The sequence below is a fragment of the Bombus huntii genome, chromosome 7 (genome assembly GCF_024542735.1).
Source record: "Bombus huntii isolate Logan2020A chromosome 7, iyBomHunt1.1, whole genome shotgun sequence".
Taxonomy (NCBI): Eukaryota; Metazoa; Arthropoda; class Insecta; order Hymenoptera; family Apidae; genus Bombus; species Bombus huntii.
Window position 1 is genome coordinate 15,421,524 of NC_066244.1, and position 20,162 is coordinate 15,441,685.

A 20,162-nucleotide genomic window follows, 5' to 3' on the forward strand; every position below is an offset into this window, starting at 1 on the left:
TATACATATGTAGTGATCCTGCGCAGTTGTAACGCATTTCATAAATGTTCGCGGGTAAAATGGCGCTGTGGAATAAAGTGGTTTCAGGATTTGATAGAGAAGAAGAAACTGTAAATTTTGGGGTAAGAACAGTAGCAGAAAATAATGGTTCATTATATGAAACTTCTACTCTTGCAACAATACAATCGACTGGAAAGGTATTTAATATCAACTTTATTTTAATTGTAAAAATTGCAATAAATTTAAATTTAACGGTTGCAACTACTTTTATAAACGTTTTCAAATAATTGTAAATGTTTTTTTGTTATTCTTTATTTATTATTTATTAATTTAACAATCTTAATTTGTTAGTTAATATGACATAAAGAATTTTTTAATATGTTTCTAATTTATTATTTGTGATAAAAAGCATAAATTTGAATAGTATTTGAGTTAGGTAGATAAATTAAATAAAATGCTTTTCTTTATGTTTATAAGTTATCAAGAGAACCAAATATCTTAGCATCTGTGCAATATTCAAGAGTTTGTATAGCAATTGATAAGTCAATTACCATATTCGAGAATGAAACGTGTGAAAAAATACTATTAAGTGTCAGTTTTGAATTATTAATAACATGTTATTGTATTTCTCATAATGGTATATTTTTATTTATTGCTTTATCAAATGGAACATTATATTGTCTTCATTTATTAAATAAAGGACAAGTAATCTTTACAAAGTAAGTCTAAATATATACATATATATAATATTATATAGCTACATTTTGAAATTACGTTGTTTATAAAATTATTCATTTTCCACATATAGAAATATAACAAAAACTGAAGATAAAATAATAGCAATATTTTTACAAAACAAATCTGATGAATATATTGATATATATCTTACCACAAAAAATGGAGCTATTTATAGGTAAATATATAACTAATTATGAAATTTTATTATTATGAAATTTATATTATAATTTAGATTCATATTTCAGAGTATTACAATTTAATCCTAAACTTATTCAGTTGACTCTTATAAATGAGATTAGTATTAATGATCCACTAAAAGAGATAACAAAAGAAATTAAATGTGAACAGTTATTTAATGGATTTTCCTCTGATGAGGTAAGTTATGTTTCTACTTCAATGCCTAAATGTGTAAAAATATATTTAACTTGGTCTGTATTTTTTATGATTTATGAATGTTATGAATTATGTAGGTAGTATATGCTACTGCAAATATGACAACTAGAGAAGTATCAATAGCTATGTTATGTTCAAATATGTTATTTATGTGGCCCAGTGAACAGCATATTAATTTTAATACATTTCATTATAATTATATTAAAGTCAAATTTTTAAAAAACTACATGTAAGTATTTACAAAATTTTAATAAAATGGATCATTTCATTACTTTATTTATGTATTTATAACAGTTCCTAACAAAATATACTGATTTTGATCATTTTAGTGCAATGTTATGTTTACGTACAGATTATACTTTAAGTATAATATGTCCTCAAACTCTACTTGGTATACAAGTATATTCTAAGCCTATATCAGATTTTGCAATTATTGAAAATAATGATAATGGTATATGCCAAATACTTGTGTTAACATCTGATAATGATTGTACTACGTATATGTTACATGTGCTTTCTTATCCAGGTATAAAAAATTAATTTTATGTGTATAATTTGTATGTATAACTTTTTGTTTGTAATTAAATTCTTTGTTCTATTCAGATTTCCAAGAAAAGATTAAAATAAATGTACCACCTATAACATATCTTATTGAAATTATGGATCCTTATGATGAAATAATTTTATATTTGGAAGGAATTAATAATTTTACCAATAATGAATATATAGATACAGTTAGAGTAAAAGCTGTATCAGAAAGTCTTCCTGAATATCAGTTACAACGTTTAGTGAGAAAAAAACAATTTGATGCAGCTGAAGCTTTTGCATATAAATTTAATTTATCTACAGATCCCATTTATTGTGCAAAAGCTGCATTGCTCCTATCACAACTTGGACCTTGGGCAAAAAACACTTCTAGTCCTTTTCAATTAGACATGCTTTTTAATATATTTGATAAAATAGAAGATGTGCAATATGTGGTAGAATGTTGTAGCAAAGCACTTATACCTGAATATAAACAAATGAGGAAAATTAATTTGTATGCACGTTCAAGAATAATAGAAAGTACTGCTGTAAGCATCTTTTAAGTGATAATAGTTGCATTAATTTTTCTGTGTTTCATGTTAAGTATATTTATATTATTGATTTTAGGAAGATAATAAATATTTAAATCTTCTTTCTTCGATTAATGATATACTACATAAGTTAGAAACTTTTCATATGATTTGGGGCTATAAAAAAAATGTAGAATGTTATGATGAAGATATTATGAATGAATGGATTAAATTTTCACGGGCAAATTTGATGGAAGAATACAAAACACATTTGAGTTTGGTAAAGTATGGTAAATAATTAAAATAAACTAGCACAAATAAACTGGTTAAATTTTTTTTATTATAGGGAGAAATGGAAGCAGCTACTTTGATTTGGACAAGACATCTTCCAGATATAATAAAACATGTATCCATAGAATTTGTAAAAGATATATTTGCAATTGTTCCTGAGAAGATATCCTTAGTTGCCCTTTGGACATGGTTATCACACTTTATTCCCAGTTTATTGTCATTTGTTCCTAATGCAATGTGTGAAATTATGCTCTGGGGTATTAAAAAAGTTAAATCATTTGAACAGTTTCATCATTCAGAATGGCCCCAGATTGGAATTGATTTTACAGAAAAGTTTATAAAATTATTAAAATTTGAAGAAAGTCATCATTCATTATATTTTCAGCAAGAGTGTTTGAACAAAGATTCCAATTTAAAACAATTGGTTTTTTTAATACAAGCTATGTCTGATATTCAAAAATTGAAAATTGATTATAGGTAATGTTATAATTTTGTAAGCTTAAATAATTTAAAAAAGATAAGTTTATCAAAATATAGAAATTGTAGATTAGCAATATCTCTCAATTCGTATATTGGAGATCCTATGGAAGTCTCATATATATTACTGGATAAGATACATATAAATATAATTCAAGAATTTATAAATACATTTCTAAAACAATACATGTTGAATAATTCTCTGCAAAATGATTATGTACTTTCTTCGTATATACAGGTATGTTTAGATTAAAATTGATCAGATTATATTAAATATTGATGAAAATTATACCTGTATAGAAAACTTTAAGGAATTCTAAAAGTTGGTGGTCAGGTGAAGAAGCTCCATGGGAGAAAAAAGTTATTCTTATTATTGATTTAATTCAAGATATAGAGGTATGCATATATACATATATATATATAAAATTAGAGATATTTATATGTTAAGTGGAAATATAATATAGTTTTGCACATACTTATGTATAATTACAGACTAAATTACAACAAACATTAGAGGTACTGAAAAAAGCTACAGTTCCATGGTCTTCAACTATTGTAACTTTAACAGAAACAAGCTATAATTCTGATCATATTTTAATATCCCAAATCAAAATGGAACATAATTGTGTTCCAATTAAACTTATCTTAAAGAAATATGGATATGAACGCATTGGCATAAATAATGTCAGTAAGCTCCACTAATTATTTACAAAAAAAATTTTTAATTTAAATGGTTTAAATGGTTAAATGGTTATTTTAACATTTTTCAGAAATTAATACACTGTATAATAAAAGAAAATCATGAAAGCATGATATCAGATATTGAACAAATAACTAAAAATGATTTATTATCAAGGAAAAAAGCATTTTCATCCTGTGTAAATTACTACCTAGTTAGGGGGTAAGATATTTCAAACATAGAACATAAAATAATTCTTCAAAATCAACTAGTAACAAAAATGAACTTACAGGAATTTTGAAAATGTAACCAAGACATTAAATTCCTTAGAAAATGACGTTTTAGTATATTGTTGTGTACAAATTGTTAATTACGTTAGAGCTGGTTTAACGCTAAAGGTACATTGAAATACTATAATTTTTATTAAAAAGATACTTTATATTTCTTAAATGCAGGCATACTATTTAACTTTATATTTATTATATAGGTCATGCCTGAGTCTCTTATACATCACATTGAGATGTTGGGTTGGGTAAAATTACAGTTAAAAAAGCTTTCAGAAACGTGTAAAATCCAATCACATCATTGCAATAACGTTATTGATAGTATAAATGAAATAAAATCAATGTATTTTTTAAAGAAAGATTTTCAAATTAATGTTACACTTGAAGAGTATCAAGATAAAAAAAAGCAAATATTACAAAACTATGTTAGAGGATTGTGCGATAGTATGAAATAATCTTTCTCTATATTTTATACTTTTTACAATTACAGCAATTAAGTATTTATAATTACAATTTTTTAATAATATTTCAGTGGACATAGAGAAAGATGAAAACTTATTTATCTCTTATAAAAAAGTTATGAAGGTTGCTGACTTACTTAAATTACAAAGAATTGATGCAATATCTACGTTATTAGAGCAGACAAAAAGTATAAACATATTAAATTATTTTATTAGGTAAATAAATTTTATTTATATGAAAAATACAAACATATAATATTAAGTCTTGTTGAAGTAATTATTCCTATTTAGATACAAAGAAGGACAATTAAATATAATGACACATGAATGTCAATATATACATAAAATATGTTTATTTATTATGCAAGATATTACAAGAGATGCAGACATTGCAGTTACAGTCCAAAGCTTAAGTTCTGCTGCATTATGTGTATGTTCAGATGGTATGTGTATTATTTAAATATTAATTATTTTAATGTATATTTTAATAACTTTGATGTATATTTTTAGATGAATTACAATCTATGTTACTATTGTATACATGGGCAAATTTATATCAAATGTGCTCTAATAAAAATCTTAGATATGGTTCAAATTCAGTGGACATAAAGCATGAAGAATTATCAAGATCACAATGGAAGTTGTATACGATATATAAAGATTTAGCTATCGCAACAGATGAATTTTTACTACCACTATTTAAAAATGCAATCTCTATACAGAGAAATTATATGGCTAAATTAAAACATGGTAAAATAAAATTCATTAATGATCCTAATTTTATGTACGAATATATATAATGGAAACTTTGTACTTTATTTACAATATAGATATAGAACACATATCAAGTGATGCAACTGATGAATATTATGATCAGGTAATTAATGTTAATATATTTTCTGGAGAAATATTAATGTATAAAATAAATAATATAATTTTTTAGCCAAATGCAGAAGAAGCTTTGAAGAACTTGCTCAATAAAATAAAGAAATTAAGAGTGGAACATAACGATTATTGCTTATTGCAGATTATTAAAACATTATATTTCGACTTTTGCATTATACAAAATATAAGTGATACTTTATTAATAGAAATTAAATCAGTATATTTTCATCTTTCAATGATATTATTAAAAAAAATAATATGTAGTCGGTCATTTGATCTTCAGCTTAGTTTATCTTGCTTGTTTATGTTGTCTGATTCAGAAGCATGTAAATGGATATCTTCTGCTTGTAAATCGTAAGTACTTTAATATAAATGTATAAGAGATACAATAATAATATAAAAGTATCTTTTTTTCAGATTTCAACCAGATTACACTCGCCATTCAAGAATAACAATACTTGGATATGAATATTTTCATTTGACAGGAAATCAAATATGTCTGCAGACATTTAAAAATAATAAAATATTGCATTATTGGACGCAAAAGTTGTCTAAATATTTAATCTCATATAAAGGTCTAAATCAGTTCATTACTTTAATTCATTTTTTACTGTATTTGATTCTCTTCTTTTACATGAGCATATGTATACACATGTGTATGAGCTTAAAAAATATACTTATAAAAAATATTTGCAGAACTTTTAACAAGTGATGCTACAATTAAGAGAGAAATATTACAACGTATTATGAACTATAATGATGACATGGTTCCTTTGTTTCAAGAGTTCTGCTTTGATTTTGGGTTTGATATTCAAGATTGTTTATTACTTTATTTACAAACAGTAGTAAAAACATGGAACCCAAAATTAAACATAAATAATTACAATGGAAAAAAAGGTAAAAGGCTATAAGAAATTAAACTTTAATACACTTACTTTTAATATCTTTATGATCGTGGTTTTAGAATTGCATATTAATGAGAATGAAGTAAACGAATTAAGAAAAAAATGCAATACAATTGCTACTTATATCACGGATAAAGTTGCCTTAAAGAACAGTGTTACAAGTGTTTTATCGCAAGTATGAAAGTACTAATGTTACAAATCTAATTGTACTGTATACATTGTACTGTATACTAATTGTACATATGCACCAATGTTATAATTCTAGTATATATATAATATATTATAAATAAATATAATATAATAATATAATCTGATATTCAAGACTGTAAATTTACTGTTTCAGATAAATTTTTATTATTATGAAGTATTTATAATTCTCATGGATCTTATAGAGGATAAAAATATAGAACACAGAAATTATTTTTGTTTCTTACAAAATTATACTCGCACTGGGTAAGAATATGGGTAGACTGTAGTACTACTAGGTATACTATATATGTATGTATGTGTTTTTTATAGTTTAGCTACACAAATAGAATGTGAAGAGTGGATGCATCTCAACCCAGGATATACTTCTTTACCCCCTATTGCAGAATGGCGATTACCTTTTCTGCCTAAAGTTGAATTATGGAAACTTATAAGTAAAATTCTTTCATTGCATATTATTTACTATGTTTTAATAAATAGTTAAATTGTATAAAATGCTAAAACATTATACACAATTATTTTAATATTTTATTATTAATTTATTTTTAGCTCCTGAATTAAATTTAAAGACTTATGAGAAATGGTTAGATATTGCTCCTGTTCTTAAATTACAACCTCATATTGTATGTACTTTAGCCATAAAAGGAGAAGTAACTTGTGCTTGGAAGAATAAACACAAAATAGATAAATGGTCTCTTTGTTCAAAAAATAGTAGTTTGCTAGATGATATAAAAAGATGTATAGAAAGAATGACTGGTCCAGATGCATTGTATTATGGTACAGCAGCATTATATTATGTTGTCAATCATACACCACCAGGTATTTTATATATTACATTATGCCAAAAATCATATCTTACTGAAAAAATGTCTTGATAAATCAAAATAAAATAATCGTATTATTAGGAGCTGATCAAGTAGCAGCAGTTGAAGAGTGTTATAAATATGCTCAGCTGTCAGCACAGAAATCTACGACATTTGAAGAAGGAATGCTAGAAGTATATTTCTTATGTACTTTATACAAATATATTTTTTATTTTGCTTTCTATAATTTTATTAATATATTACTTTAATGATCAAATCGTGGTTGCCTCTATTTCAGAAAATAAAATTCAAATATTTACGTTTTACATCGGAACATGTTTTACGTGTACATGGCTTAGACAACAAAAATTATTTGTCATTAATCGGAAACCCGAATAAATTAGTTCGTGAATTATATGCAGATGAAAGTATACCTCAAAGATATCAATGTGTTACTAATCATAGACCTGATATAAATACTGCTGTTAATTCTCTCAGTCAGTTATTCTCTATCAATGTGGTTAAACTACGGATAGAATTATTACAGGAGTGGTTACAACCAGATACTAAATATATAAAATTCAATCAAAGTATAACAGAAACATTTTCAGTAACAACAAATTCCGAATCAACTCTAAATTGTGATGATAATTTATTGAGGTATATCACTATATTTAAAACATTCTCTTTTTACATGTAATATGTAAAATATTTAGATATCAATAATACATTTCCAGAGCATGCTACATTTTAGAACATGGAGACCTCGAATTGTCAATCAATTTTCTTATAAATATAAGTTTTGGCGAAAAAGATGAAAACTATAGTCCTGAAACACGCTATAGAGCTCTTCGTGTATTACAAACTATAGTCGATACTGTTAAATTGGAAGATTTAACTAAACGCGATTACCAAACAATCAGGTAATTGTTTTCTAATTTTTTTATATTTTTAATTTAAAAAATTTTATGTTTTATCTCAAGTAATATTTTTAAATATTTATATTTCAGAAATTATATGAGATCTTTGAAATATATAAGTAAATTAGAATTATTAGGAATAGGTTACAGTATAAATACATTTGAAACATGTCCTAAATATGAACTTGTACAAATTTTATGGAAAACACAAAGTTATTCATCGCAAGCACTTGTTATTATTGCACAGCTTTGCATAGATTTTGAAATATATGAATATTCTCTCTGGGATAAAAATTTAACTAAATTAGCTAAATTATTAATGGTAAATAACACGCATTAAACTATTTTTAGAATACGTAAAAATAATATTTTATATATTCCTGTTATGTTTGCAGATTAATGAATTAAAAAAAATTTTACTACAAATACGAAATATAAGTATTATTGTAAATTCTAATGGATATTTATTGGCATGGGAAGTAACAATTTCAGAACCTTTCAGAAAAATGGATATAAATCCGACCTCTGAACAAATTGAAAAATGCATTGAAGCTTTACAACTTTTATATTCATGTCCAGTCGTACATGGCTTAAAATTCACTAACATCATAAAGTATTGTTTTCAGTGCCAACAAGATCATTTAGCAGTTGCACTTTTACCATTTTTAAATGATGATGATACAATATTTGTTTTGGAAGTAAATATCTTATATTTCATTTTATTGAGAATTCAATGCTGTTTATATTATTAATTTATGTATTACTATTATTTTCTAGAAAATTAAATATGCATCTAGTATTACTAAGGTATTAAAAGAATTAAATAACTTATATTCAAATGGAGTACTTTGTGTAGCTTACGTAAGTGTATAGTATTTTGCTTTAATTTGATACAAAATTTATATACTTTAAAATATAATTTCAAAGAATACATTCCTTTTTCAGTGTAATAAAATTATAGAAGCAAAAATGAACATTCAGTAAGATACAAGAACTGTATTTTATATAGAACTATTTTAATAAATAATTTCTTTGTGAATTTAGTTCTTGTATTATTAAAAATTTATTTGTTCTGTATACATAAAATCTATTACACATAAACCTATTACATACCTATCAATTATGTACATATTAATTATATATAAATTAATTTTATATATATATATATGTACTTTTACTATTCATACAATTATTCTTTATTGTCCCACTTATCTTTATAATTTTCAACTAATAAAGATTTATTTTGAATTAATTTTACTTTAATACTATCTGTTTTGGGATTTGCATTAACTCCTTGTAATGTACATCGATTTATTATCAAAAAGTTTGGATTTGTAGGACTTTGTCTCTGAATGACATCTATTTCATCTCCAACATGCATCTATATAGTTAAGATGTAAAATGTATTTCTATTTTAATATAATAATATTTTTAGATATTTTAAATGTATTTTATTATTTAAGATCATACCATCATTCCTTTCTTAAAGCATTTTTTTCCATTTACACGTAAGTTACTGTTGTAAAAATCTTTATCCAGTTTACTAAAAAGAAAAAGAAATATTTTTAGAGAAATAGATCAAATAAATAAATTTTTTATTTCGATTAAGATTATTCATAATAACAAGTAGTTTTATATCAAAACTGTGCATATCAAAATTTTATATATATGTACAATCTGTAATGTTCAACATTTCTTTATAATACATCATTTATTTAAATAATATTTTAACAACAATGATATTAACTTACTTGCGTGATATTCCAAACCCAGCTTTAGCAATAGCATCCAATCGAAGAGAAGGTACTGTAATTACAATTACCTTTGATTTATCTGTATTTAAATAGTCATCAACATCAATATCAAACTCTTCATCTTCATCAGATTCTTCATCTTCATCAGATTCTTCATCTTTACTCTTACTCTATGTATATATAAATTTATACTTTAAAATTTGGTCACTAAAGTGCTTTATATCTTCAATCATTAAAATTATTAAATACTTAGCAAATATAAGGGTGCTAAAATTATCTTACTTTTCTTGAAATGTTTCCTTTACTCTTGAATCTTACAAATAACATGGAATTCAAATTTTGTTGTGGGTATGAACAATTCAGAAATAAATTACATTGTTTAGTATTTAAGTTCAATACACTTTTTAATGCATACGATATTTGTATATTTGTACATGCTGTCCTTCGCATAATATTACAGATTGTCCTATGTAACATTGTTTAAAATTACATATACACTTTAAAAACTAAAGGTTATGTTTGCAGCGATATATGTAATAGATGTTAAAAGATTAATTGAACATGTTTGAGAAGTCGTAGTTATTTATATATATTTGTTTTTTATGTATATATTATCTTTAAAAACTTGTTAAAAAAATAATCCATTAATTTCCATGATAAAATAGAACGACACTTCCTACCAAAAATGTCCGACCATTTAATTATTTAATTTTTGCTTTAGCTTATTCCTTATTTAATATATTTGAAATCAATTTAAAAATCAATTTAAATATTTGAAACCCATTCAAGATTTCTAGCTAATTTGTGTAAAAAGCTAGCTACTTTTCACATTTTAAATTCTACTGAAATAATAAAAATAAAAATATGAGTTAGACATACATATACATATAATTCAATTTATTCATATAATTAGTCTATTCATTGTATTACATTTGTAAAAGATTCTTTAACTTCTATGATAATTTTTGCTTCAAATGTTTTAATACAATCATATGATATTTTAAAAAGTTAAACTATAAAATGAGGATCTTGACTAAAAATTAAGTATTTCTCATTGTGTGTGTACTTTATTTTAAGAAGTTCTTTTTGAAATACATATAAATAAAAATAAATGCTTCCCTGTGGTATGTAGAACATGCATTTATATAATTACACTTTGATTATTATTCAATATTCAACTGTAATTTGAATTTTTCATAAGAAAATAGGATAGGTAAAATTAATTTTTCAATTTTTATCTTTGTAGTCACTTTTGTACTAACAGCAAAAGAGTTCATTTATGAAAATACAATGACTATCACTATTTTATTAATAAAAATTTAACTGTTATGTAATATAATAACATAACTTATGTAAAAATTTTTTAGTATTATTAATTATGAGTGGAATATAAATAAAATATTATTTGTATTCATATAATGTTCTCTTGTGCTGTTTTATTAGTACAGAAATTAGCAATTTTACAGAAATTTTAAGAAAATAGATAAATGTTGTTTCTAAGTTACTGACGATTAAATTTACTTAATACATGTACATACATTTGTATTCTAATGATTTCTTATCCTCCTTGTTTGGTTTATTCTGCTTTACTTAAATTGACAATATCTTAAATTAGATCAATACTTTCATGTCCTCCACTTTATCATTTCAGTTTGATTATTTCCTTTTTTCAATAAAAAATGTTTATTAATTAGATATAAATTGAATACAAATTTTAATAAAACACTTCTCATTTATAAATAAAATCAAATTCATGGTGACTAGAATATTTTTACAGTTCATACATTCATTTTTTTCTATACTTATATGCAATAATACGTAATAAAGATTATAAGTGTTACATTAGAAGTAACATTCAACTTTGGTTTGTAGCATCCATTACTGTTACTTTCTTGTTTTTAAAAAAGGGAGAAATCAATATCGACGTTTTATTAAATGCACAAGTTGTAAGTAGTGTAATTCATCTTACCAACCTGTATAGATTCATAGTTATGCTATTAACACAAATATTTATCAACTTTGATCCTATTTGCTAAAAAAAAATATCATATATACATATTAAAAAACATTTTACTTGCACATTTTATATTAGCTGCCTGAATTTAACTTTTTTCTCACTTAAGATAAAGCTATGATTAATTATTCTTATTATAGTAAATTGCAAATATATATTAATTTAAACGTAGTAAATAAGAAAAATTTCAGGTGTAAGTAGTAAATTTTGGAGTAAAGATTAAAATTTTTATTTACATTGTAATACTGCAAATAGTTCCTCATATTAATCTTAAAAATTAAATATCATTTAAATACTATTTAAAAAATTGTGCTTTGTTTTATCCTTATTTTCAATTAATTTTTGTGTAATAAACTTTATCTTCAATAATAACTGTAAAATAAATGCACTACTTACAATAAATGCAAACTTTACATACAATTATTATATAACACGCTGCTGATATCTGATTACTTCGTATAATAAATGGCTTAAATCTGTTGTAGAACAGTAATAATAATAATGTCATCTTCAATTGTGCTTTTTCAAACATTCAAAAAACAATCGTTTTACACAGGAACTACAAATATGTTGTATGTTCTTAACTAAAACATAAATTTATAAAATATTGCAGCAAAAGATACCAAAAATAACTGTGTTATTCAAGATCATAGCACATATAACAAAGTATAAAAAGCTTACTGCAAACATTTTACGACACACTCTATACTTCAATCACATGATTAATTTATTTGATAATAGATTGTGTACATACTGAAATGTGTCAGAAAAAACAAACATAGCTATAGTATTTTTAAAATTTGATTGAAATTTAGAGCATGTTACCACTATGCTACAGTATGTACACTTAGCAAGCATTAATATGCCTCATTCTTAATTCACCCCCACTTACACTAGGAATATTTTTCTTTTTAAATATGTTGACATATTTTTAATTCATTCGAAATGCACATTGAATAAAAGTACAACTAAGTATGATATTCAATATTTCTTTTATAAATTTGAAAGCATATGGCACGCATGTCCTATCTTTCTATATCCTAAGCTTTCTTCCAAATATAAAAAAATAGCAAGTTCATAAGTGATGGAATATTTGTTAATTATCATCACACTATTTTTTTATTGAGTCCTTTTATAGAGAGCATGTAATATTATCAAAATATGTTTTACTATTATAAAGTATAAATGAACTATGTTACAATACAGAAAAAAGTCCACAATAATAAATTAAATATAAGTATGGATGTGTTTTAATTTTATACATAAAAGCAGAAAAACAATAGTTGTTCTATGATGTATTCATTATTGTAAAATCTGTTACTAACCTTTTAAATGCAAAGATTGATCTAAATGAATTTTATAAAAATAATAATGGAAGGTTAAAAATGTCATGGTTACTGTTTAAAATAAATTGTGCTATGTTCTCTGTATTATAGGCATACTTTGCACCATATGTTTGTTACTGGTATTACATTTTCTTATGTAATTCAATATATATTTTGATTATTCTTTTCACAATACACTCCGCAGTTTTTATGAAAAATAATTTAGAGCCTTTCATTAATCAGATTGCACCACTGCAACAATCTGTAAAATTGTATCTGCCACATGCAACAACAGAAATACAATTTCAGACGTAAAAGTTTTTAAAGTGTTTTTGTAATAAATTCTCTTTAGAGTATGATTACTCAGTATATAGTCAAAATAAAATAAATATCGATATGCACATAATACATTACGACGTGTTTTGTATTATGTAGTTACGAGAAGAATGTTCAAATTCTAGACAATAAAGTGTGCCATATAAAGCTATCAGATTTGCAAAAAGACATACATGAATATTTGTTGGCAGTATTTTATGCATAATGTGTTATTTTTCTGTTAGAGTACAAAGAAATATTACAACCATAATATTTATCAAAAATTTTAAGATAAATACAAAATATTTCTTATTATGAGATTCTTCAATTCCTTTACACCTTTTTTAATGTTTTCTAATATGAGATTTAAAAAATACATACATATATTGTCTAGAACTGACATGAAAAATGTTTGTGTCATTGATTTGATTTTTTCTTCGTTGCTATGGCACTGTCTGTTTAAATAATTCTATAATGCTATTTTACATTTTATAAAAATTGTTAGTATATTGATTGTTATATCTATCATATGTGTATACTAAATGAATGTTTTTACTATCATAGGTATAAAAATTTAGAAATCTGGCAGCTTTATGACCAAAATTTTACGATCCAACATTCTAAATTGTTATTGCAATACATATTAGTCTCGTTTCAACGTGAATTAAATCATTATGTTATAAAATAGAAAATTGTTGTTTTATGAAAAAAATAATGGCAAACAATAAGATATAGTACGTTAGTACATGACTAGTGCATTGATGTATGAAATTATTAATGTCTGAAACCACTACCTGGGATACATGCAAATTTGGAATTATTTTTATGTATTTAAACATTAAGTACTGGTTAAAAATTATAGTAATGTCATACTTTTTTATTTAGTTTCTAGTCTTATGTTAGTTTTACAGCTTGTTTTTAAAAAACGCAAGCTGCAAATTGTACTCAATTTATGATGCATTAAACTATAGCTGCCAGAGGAATTTATTAAAATGCATGGTTTGCTACCTTCCTTTTTTCAAAACATTCATATTTTGTCCGTTTTTTTCTGAGAAAATTAATTTCAGTCTGTCAGTTTATACGTGATTTTACCTATATTGAATCTTGATTATTTATTGTTTATAGCATAATGCATCTTCTCTGTCTGCGTTTTTGGGGTTCAGGTCTTAAAACAGCACGTACTGCTTCATCAAACACTTGTTTTAGACCACGTTGTGTGAGTGCAGAACATTCCATATATTTCACTGCACGAATCTATAGATTATGTTCGAAATTATTTACCAGTTAGGAAATTATTGTAATTTATTTTCTTGTATCTGACTTTGTTATACAGTTATAAATGTTTATACCTTATTTGCCAATTTTTGTCCTTGTTCACGTTTTATAGCGCTAAGACCTTGTTCAGCTAAGGCAGTAAGTGTCTCACGATCATCTCGTAAATCTATTTTAGTTCCAACAAGTATCATTGGGGCATCTGGGCAGTGATGTTTTATCTCTGGATACCATTTGCTGGTAACATTTTCAAAAGATGAAGGGCTTGTTACTGAGAAACAAATTAGAAAAACATCAGTCTGTGGATATGAAAGTGGACGGAGCCTGTCATAATCTTCTTGACCTGCTGTATCCCAAAGCCCTAGACTAACAGGTATTCCATCCACAACCATAGGTGCTGAATAATTGTCAAACCTATAAAAAATGATAAAACTTATGTTTAAAAAATTTTAAATTAAATATTAAATGAAATATTTTACAAGTTCTGAAAAGATTTTAGAATTTAAAAAATTATAATGCAATTCAAATTTGTCCAAATAATAATCCAAATAATAATAATAATCCAAGTTATTAATATTAACTATCTCATTTCACAGCTTCATGAAAAGAGTGGATGACAAAAATTCATATGAATATTAAATTTAAAAGCACAAATATATTTTCTAAATATCTTTTAACACTTTGATGGCCATACCAGAATCATATGTTTGGCTCAGGAATGCCACATTGTTTTAACACAGTGCACCGTTAGATGTACTAATGACCACCATGGTGTCACAGGAGACCATGGTCTGGTCATATATGACCAACGTGGTCATCAAAGTATTAATCGCACACAGTTTATATATGTTACTCATATTATATTATAATCAAAAAATGTTTTAGTATGTACAAAGATTATACTTACACTGTAGGAACATATTCTCCTGGAAAACTATCAGTTGTATATGATATTAACATACATGTTTTTCCTACTGTTCCATCCCCTACTACCACACATTTGATTGGTCTGCCTGAACTCATCTTTCCTGTATTGTAGTAATAAATAAATATTATTATTTTCATACTTTAAGTTAGAAACTATATAAATTATTATACTTCTATATTTATATATTTTACAATAGAAAGCATATATAAAAATTGTTTTTAATAATAAAAATTAATAACGGAAATAACTTTAAATGTTTTATTTAACAGCAGTATATTAAACTATTCAAATAGACCATTGCATGGGAAAAGTAATTATCTTTACTTAACACTATATTCATTATGTTCTTATAATTGGTAAAAATTTATAAAACATATTGAAACAAAAAGAAATATTATAACAAATTAGTATTATTAAAACACGTTCAGTGGCTACAAAACGTATCTGCACATTATTCTTTTTCTTATAGCATTTACTAATCAATTAGGTCTAAGTATATTAACATGTTGATTGCCACAGTGGTCATTAGTGACTCACGTTTTACTAAATTTTTTAGAATTTTTTAGAACTTTTTTAGATTCTTACAAAAATTGTCAACACTGTAAACAATTTGGATCATATTTTGCAAAAATTCAATGTTATGATATAGAACCATATTCCAATTTACGCGACATACAAGACAAAATGTGTAAAATGCGCGTGACAGTCAACGTGTTAAACTTCTTATCATTTAATAGTACTTTCATATAACTGTAAAAATTTAATAATATTTAATTTAATACTATGAAGATGAAACGTAGAACCTGATAAATAAATGTATCATTGGAAAATAAGGATATATACAAATACTTTTTATAATCACTGTAAGTCTAATTCAGAGAAATAAGAAGTATGTATGCACGTTTCGAACTTGAAGGTTAGTCACAAAGGTAAGCAGCTCTTCAATTGAAGGGCTTGCCCTTCAATTTCGGTTTATTTGTTCATTACGCAATTGGTAAACAAGAATAATCGGTATATCGTTTAATCACTCACCAAATATGAACAAACGTTAGAATAGAAATAAAACCACTGTATTAACGCGGTTCCGATTACAAATATATTGGATGTTCTTCAAAAAATTATAAAACCGGGTACCATGACGGTATTGCGGTTTTTGGGACTAAAACGGACGTAGCCTTCGCTTGGTGACAGATGTTCGACAATCCTCTTCCTTCCCCTTCTACCCAAAATAATTATTCAGAAATGATGAATAGCGACATCTGTTGAATTCAAATATTTTTGCCATGTTTTAACATTGTAATATGATGTGATAGAATCGATGCATAGTACAGTAATATTTTCGGTATTAACGAAGTAAGCGATGAAATTTAGCAATTGCAAAGAAAGTAATGGACACATAAACGTTATTATTGTCGAACAAGTCACAGGAAGAATTACGATAATTTAGATTTGAATTTTGAAAATAATATCGTGATAAATATCGTATTTAGATATAATGTACAATCCTTTTTATAAATGTTGTATAATACTTTACAAGATTGTGAGGCAATTAAACGAAATTTTTGTGTTTATTGATCAGGAAAGTTACTAAAAAATTGTCATATGTGGATCAGCATTTAACATCTAATTTGATTGGTTACTGAAAACAGCATGGAAAAATTGTAATAAATTGTAATGTTTAACATTACATATAAAATAAATATATTTAATACAATTGTAAAGATTTGAAAAGTTGATTATCTTAGAAAAATGATAGACTTAATTTTATCAAGAAACAATGTCTTTATATGGAGTGCAGAAGGTAATACAATCCTGCTATTACTTTTAAAATTAAAGATGTAAATATAAATGATAATTTTATTTTTTAGTACAATATATCAATTTTAACTTTTATCTGGTTTCTAGACTGGTTGAAGCTTAGAAAGGACTATCGAATAATTGGAGAACTTATAGGTTGTCTTCCAAAGAAACCTAGGCAAGATATATTTTTGGGTCTTCCATTACTCTTACAACCAGAAGAAGTATCTCTTTTGCTTGAAAAGAATATTGCACGTCTCGTACGATATTCATGTCTTCAAAAACCACCGTCCAATTCTCTAAAACAAGCTTTTGAAGAATATAGAAATACATTATATGTAGAACAAGAAAAATGTTTAAAGAAAGAAAGACAAAAACAGGTTACTAAGGGAACACTTTTTACAAATATATTGATATCCTACTAAAAAGTTATAATTTGGTAGAAATAATATATATTCTTATAGATAATTGGTATGATGGACAAAATTATAGAAGGGAAAAAGCGAAAAATGCTTGGGATAGATACAAGGAAGAAAAAAGTAATGAAATCATTAGATCCAAAAGTACAAGCAGCATTTAATAATATTGAAATAAATAGACAAGATTTATTAAAGGAAGAAATGGCAAAATTACCCAAATTAGACAAAACTGAAGCTTTGATTCAAACCCATACAGGTAAGGAGAAAAATGATATTGACCAGAAGAAAAAGCATGAAATTAAACGATACTACACTTATATCTAAAATATTTATTTCTATTTCTTAGGTATTTTATGGAAATATGTTTTCAGCATACCCATGGACAGATGAAAATGATATAGAAGTAATAGAATGGAAGTATCCTTCAAATGAGAAACAACAACTTCGATATAAGACATATAAAGATTTATGGGAAAGAGGATATTATGTAACAAATGGAGAAAAATTTGGAGGAGATTTTTTGGCTTATCCTGGTAATCTAAGATATATTGTTTATATATTGTTAATAGAGATAGACAAATATTTAAATTATTTATATTTTTGTTATAGGAGATCCCATTATGTTTCACTCCCAATTCATAATTTTATGTAAAGATAGAAAAGAGGAAATTCCAATAACTGAACTTTCAGCACAGTGCCGGATTGCTTGCCATGTTCGAAAAACACAAGTATATGCTTTCTTTTCTGAAAACCAAATCATAAAATATCAATCATTCCAATGGGCAGAAAGGGCAGGTGCTTGAAAATGTTTAACAATACTTGAATAATATTATATGATTAAACTTATGAAACATTAAAAAACAATCTTGGTTTTTTTTCATTTATATTTTTGATTTATAATCAGAATATAAGTACAATAAAACAATTGTATTTAAAGAGCATCAATTAATACAAATCTATTATCTTGTGGATCAGGAATAACATTAAAATGTTTTTTATATATCACAGTGTTTTCTCTGTTAGTATAGTGTGCTCTAGCCCAAGCACGGTCCAGATTTGGATTAATCTTCTCACAGGTGACAAATACTTTTCCCTTTTCTAAAGCATATAATGTACCATCTCTACCAAAACCAACCTGTAAAACAAATAATTAATACATCTTTATTTAGCAAATAACATATATTTGGCATATGAGTACAATTCTTTTTTATATTTACATATAGTCCTGGATGAAATCGAGGTTTACGTTGTGTAGCTAATATTGTAGATTTTTCTACATAATGTCCATCTTGTACTCGCCATCCTCTATGTTTAGGCCTTGGATGACCAGGACTGATACGTGTACTACCACTAAATTTTTTTGATGCATGCCTTACACATACTATTAATATAAAAATTAAAAACAGTACCACATAGAAATAGCACCCATTTTATATAAATAAATTTATGAAGAAATATAATATTAAAGATTGAAAATATAATATGTTTATTTTCTACAAACCTATATTGGTAGAAGCAGCATTTATGAGAGATTTGGAGTTTTTTAAAGTGTAAGCATACAATTGTGTTAAGAGTGTCATAGCTGAAAGTAATTATTTAACATTAAATAACACACTAGTAGCTCCTTTATTTAAATAGGTTATTTAAGTATAAACTTTTCAGTTTTAACGAGATTGTCAATGAGTATTACATAATATTGTTAACATTTAAAATGAAATATATAAATATTACTCAAAATAAAAGATAAATTATTTTTACTTTAAATATTTCACAAATCTTTTATGTATACTAAACTTTATTTCCTCTGACTTCACTAACTTGTATTAATTGAAAATTATTACCAACTTTTGCAAGTTATTCCTGTAGAAACAAAATTCAAAATTTCGCAACACGATCAATAAAAACAATGTTTAACAATGACATTTTTATTATATATGTATCTCTTATCATTAATTATAAATTGTAACTTATAATTAATATCTAATAGCTTAAATACACATATACATTTCAATTTATAATTTCAATATTTGATGAAAGATTCCATATTAATTAAGTGTAAGATAAGTAAATACTTACTTTGCAAGTATTTACAAACTATATCAAGTAAATATATAACTATATAATTATAACATACATATGTATATTAAGAATATGTTGGTAAGTGCTTCTGGAAAACAATAGAAGACATGTTTTGTCCAATTTGAACCAATGAAATATTGTTTTAGGGGAATTTAACCAAT

General features: G+C 25.1%; 5 protein-coding genes and 1 long non-coding RNA gene across 11 annotated transcripts; 3 read left to right on the forward strand and 3 right to left on the reverse strand.

The window, feature by feature from the left end:
• Positions 1–44: 44 nt before the first annotated feature.
• Positions 45–9,141, forward strand: LOC126867872 (kinetochore-associated protein 1). 2 transcript variants are annotated; one of them, XM_050622904.1, is made up of 33 exons: positions 45–197; positions 478–719; positions 809–913; positions 984–1,113; positions 1,209–1,360; positions 1,461–1,657; positions 1,735–2,204; positions 2,284–2,466; positions 2,533–2,954; positions 3,024–3,192; positions 3,255–3,350; positions 3,447–3,638; positions 3,725–3,855; positions 3,926–4,031; positions 4,121–4,361; positions 4,450–4,594; positions 4,670–4,821; positions 4,889–5,128; positions 5,209–5,255; positions 5,322–5,617; positions 5,681–5,838; positions 5,960–6,160; positions 6,228–6,343; positions 6,512–6,621; positions 6,688–6,809; positions 6,925–7,194; positions 7,281–7,372; positions 7,477–7,838; positions 7,916–8,101; positions 8,189–8,420; positions 8,494–8,796; positions 8,876–8,959; positions 9,044–9,141. In XM_050622904.1, exons 1-33 carry the CDS (start codon positions 45–47, stop codon positions 9,080–9,082), a joined length of 6,144 nt encoding a protein of 2,047 aa, XP_050478861.1. In that variant the 3' UTR covers positions 9,083–9,141. The 2 variants fall into 2 exon arrangements, with proteins under 2 accessions (XP_050478861.1, XP_050478862.1); XM_050622905.1 differs by lacking the exons at positions 7,916–8,101; positions 8,189–8,420; positions 8,494–8,796; positions 8,876–8,959; positions 9,044–9,141 and having other exon boundaries at positions 7,281–7,385; positions 7,477–7,619.
• LOC126867925 (mitochondrial transcription rescue factor 1) lies at positions 9,138–10,587 on the reverse strand. Its single transcript, XM_050623018.1, has 4 exons — positions 10,135–10,587; positions 9,850–10,022; positions 9,569–9,641; positions 9,138–9,479 (listed from the first exon to the last, which is right to left on the reverse strand). Exons 1-4 carry the CDS (start codon positions 10,327–10,329, stop codon positions 9,288–9,290), a joined length of 633 nt encoding a protein of 210 aa, XP_050478975.1. The 5' UTR covers positions 10,330–10,587; the 3' UTR covers positions 9,138–9,287.
• LOC126867951 (uncharacterized) lies at positions 10,053–15,102 on the forward strand. Its single transcript, XR_007690484.1, has 3 exons — positions 10,053–10,200; positions 14,632–14,722; positions 14,957–15,102. It is a non-coding gene; the product is annotated as an uncharacterized LOC126867951 (long non-coding RNA).
• LOC126867926 (ras-related C3 botulinum toxin substrate 1) lies at positions 11,269–16,906 on the reverse strand. The gene is made up of 4 exons (XM_050623020.1): positions 16,739–16,906; positions 15,686–15,806; positions 14,856–15,192; positions 11,269–14,760 (listed from the first exon to the last, which is right to left on the reverse strand). Exons 2-4 carry the CDS (start codon positions 15,799–15,801, stop codon positions 14,626–14,628), a joined length of 588 nt encoding a protein of 195 aa, XP_050478977.1. The 5' UTR covers positions 15,802–15,806; positions 16,739–16,906; the 3' UTR covers positions 11,269–14,625.
• Positions 16,907–17,007: 101 nt separating this feature from the next.
• LOC126867905 (tRNA-splicing endonuclease subunit Sen34) lies at positions 17,008–18,924 on the forward strand. The gene is made up of 6 exons (XM_050622984.1): positions 17,008–17,203; positions 17,286–17,507; positions 17,612–17,883; positions 17,968–18,178; positions 18,294–18,455; positions 18,532–18,924. The coding sequence occupies exons 2-6, from the start codon at positions 17,456–17,458 to the stop codon at positions 18,723–18,725; spliced, it is 891 nt and encodes a 296-aa protein (XP_050478941.1). The 5' UTR covers positions 17,008–17,203; positions 17,286–17,455; the 3' UTR covers positions 18,726–18,924.
• On the reverse strand, positions 18,789–20,144 carry LOC126867930 (39S ribosomal protein L27, mitochondrial). Of its 5 annotated transcripts, none has more exons than XM_050623030.1 (4): positions 19,999–20,144; positions 19,424–19,504; positions 19,140–19,303; positions 18,789–19,057 (listed from the first exon to the last, which is right to left on the reverse strand). In XM_050623030.1, exons 2-4 carry the CDS (start codon positions 19,500–19,502, stop codon positions 18,854–18,856), a joined length of 447 nt encoding a protein of 148 aa, XP_050478987.1. In that variant the 5' UTR covers positions 19,503–19,504; positions 19,999–20,144; the 3' UTR covers positions 18,789–18,853. The 5 variants fall into 5 exon arrangements, with proteins under 5 accessions (XP_050478987.1, XP_050478989.1, XP_050478988.1 ...); XM_050623032.1 differs by lacking the exon at positions 19,999–20,144 and adding an exon at positions 19,768–19,944; XM_050623031.1 differs by lacking the exon at positions 19,999–20,144 and adding an exon at positions 19,764–19,944.
• Positions 20,145–20,162: the final 18 nt, after the last annotated feature.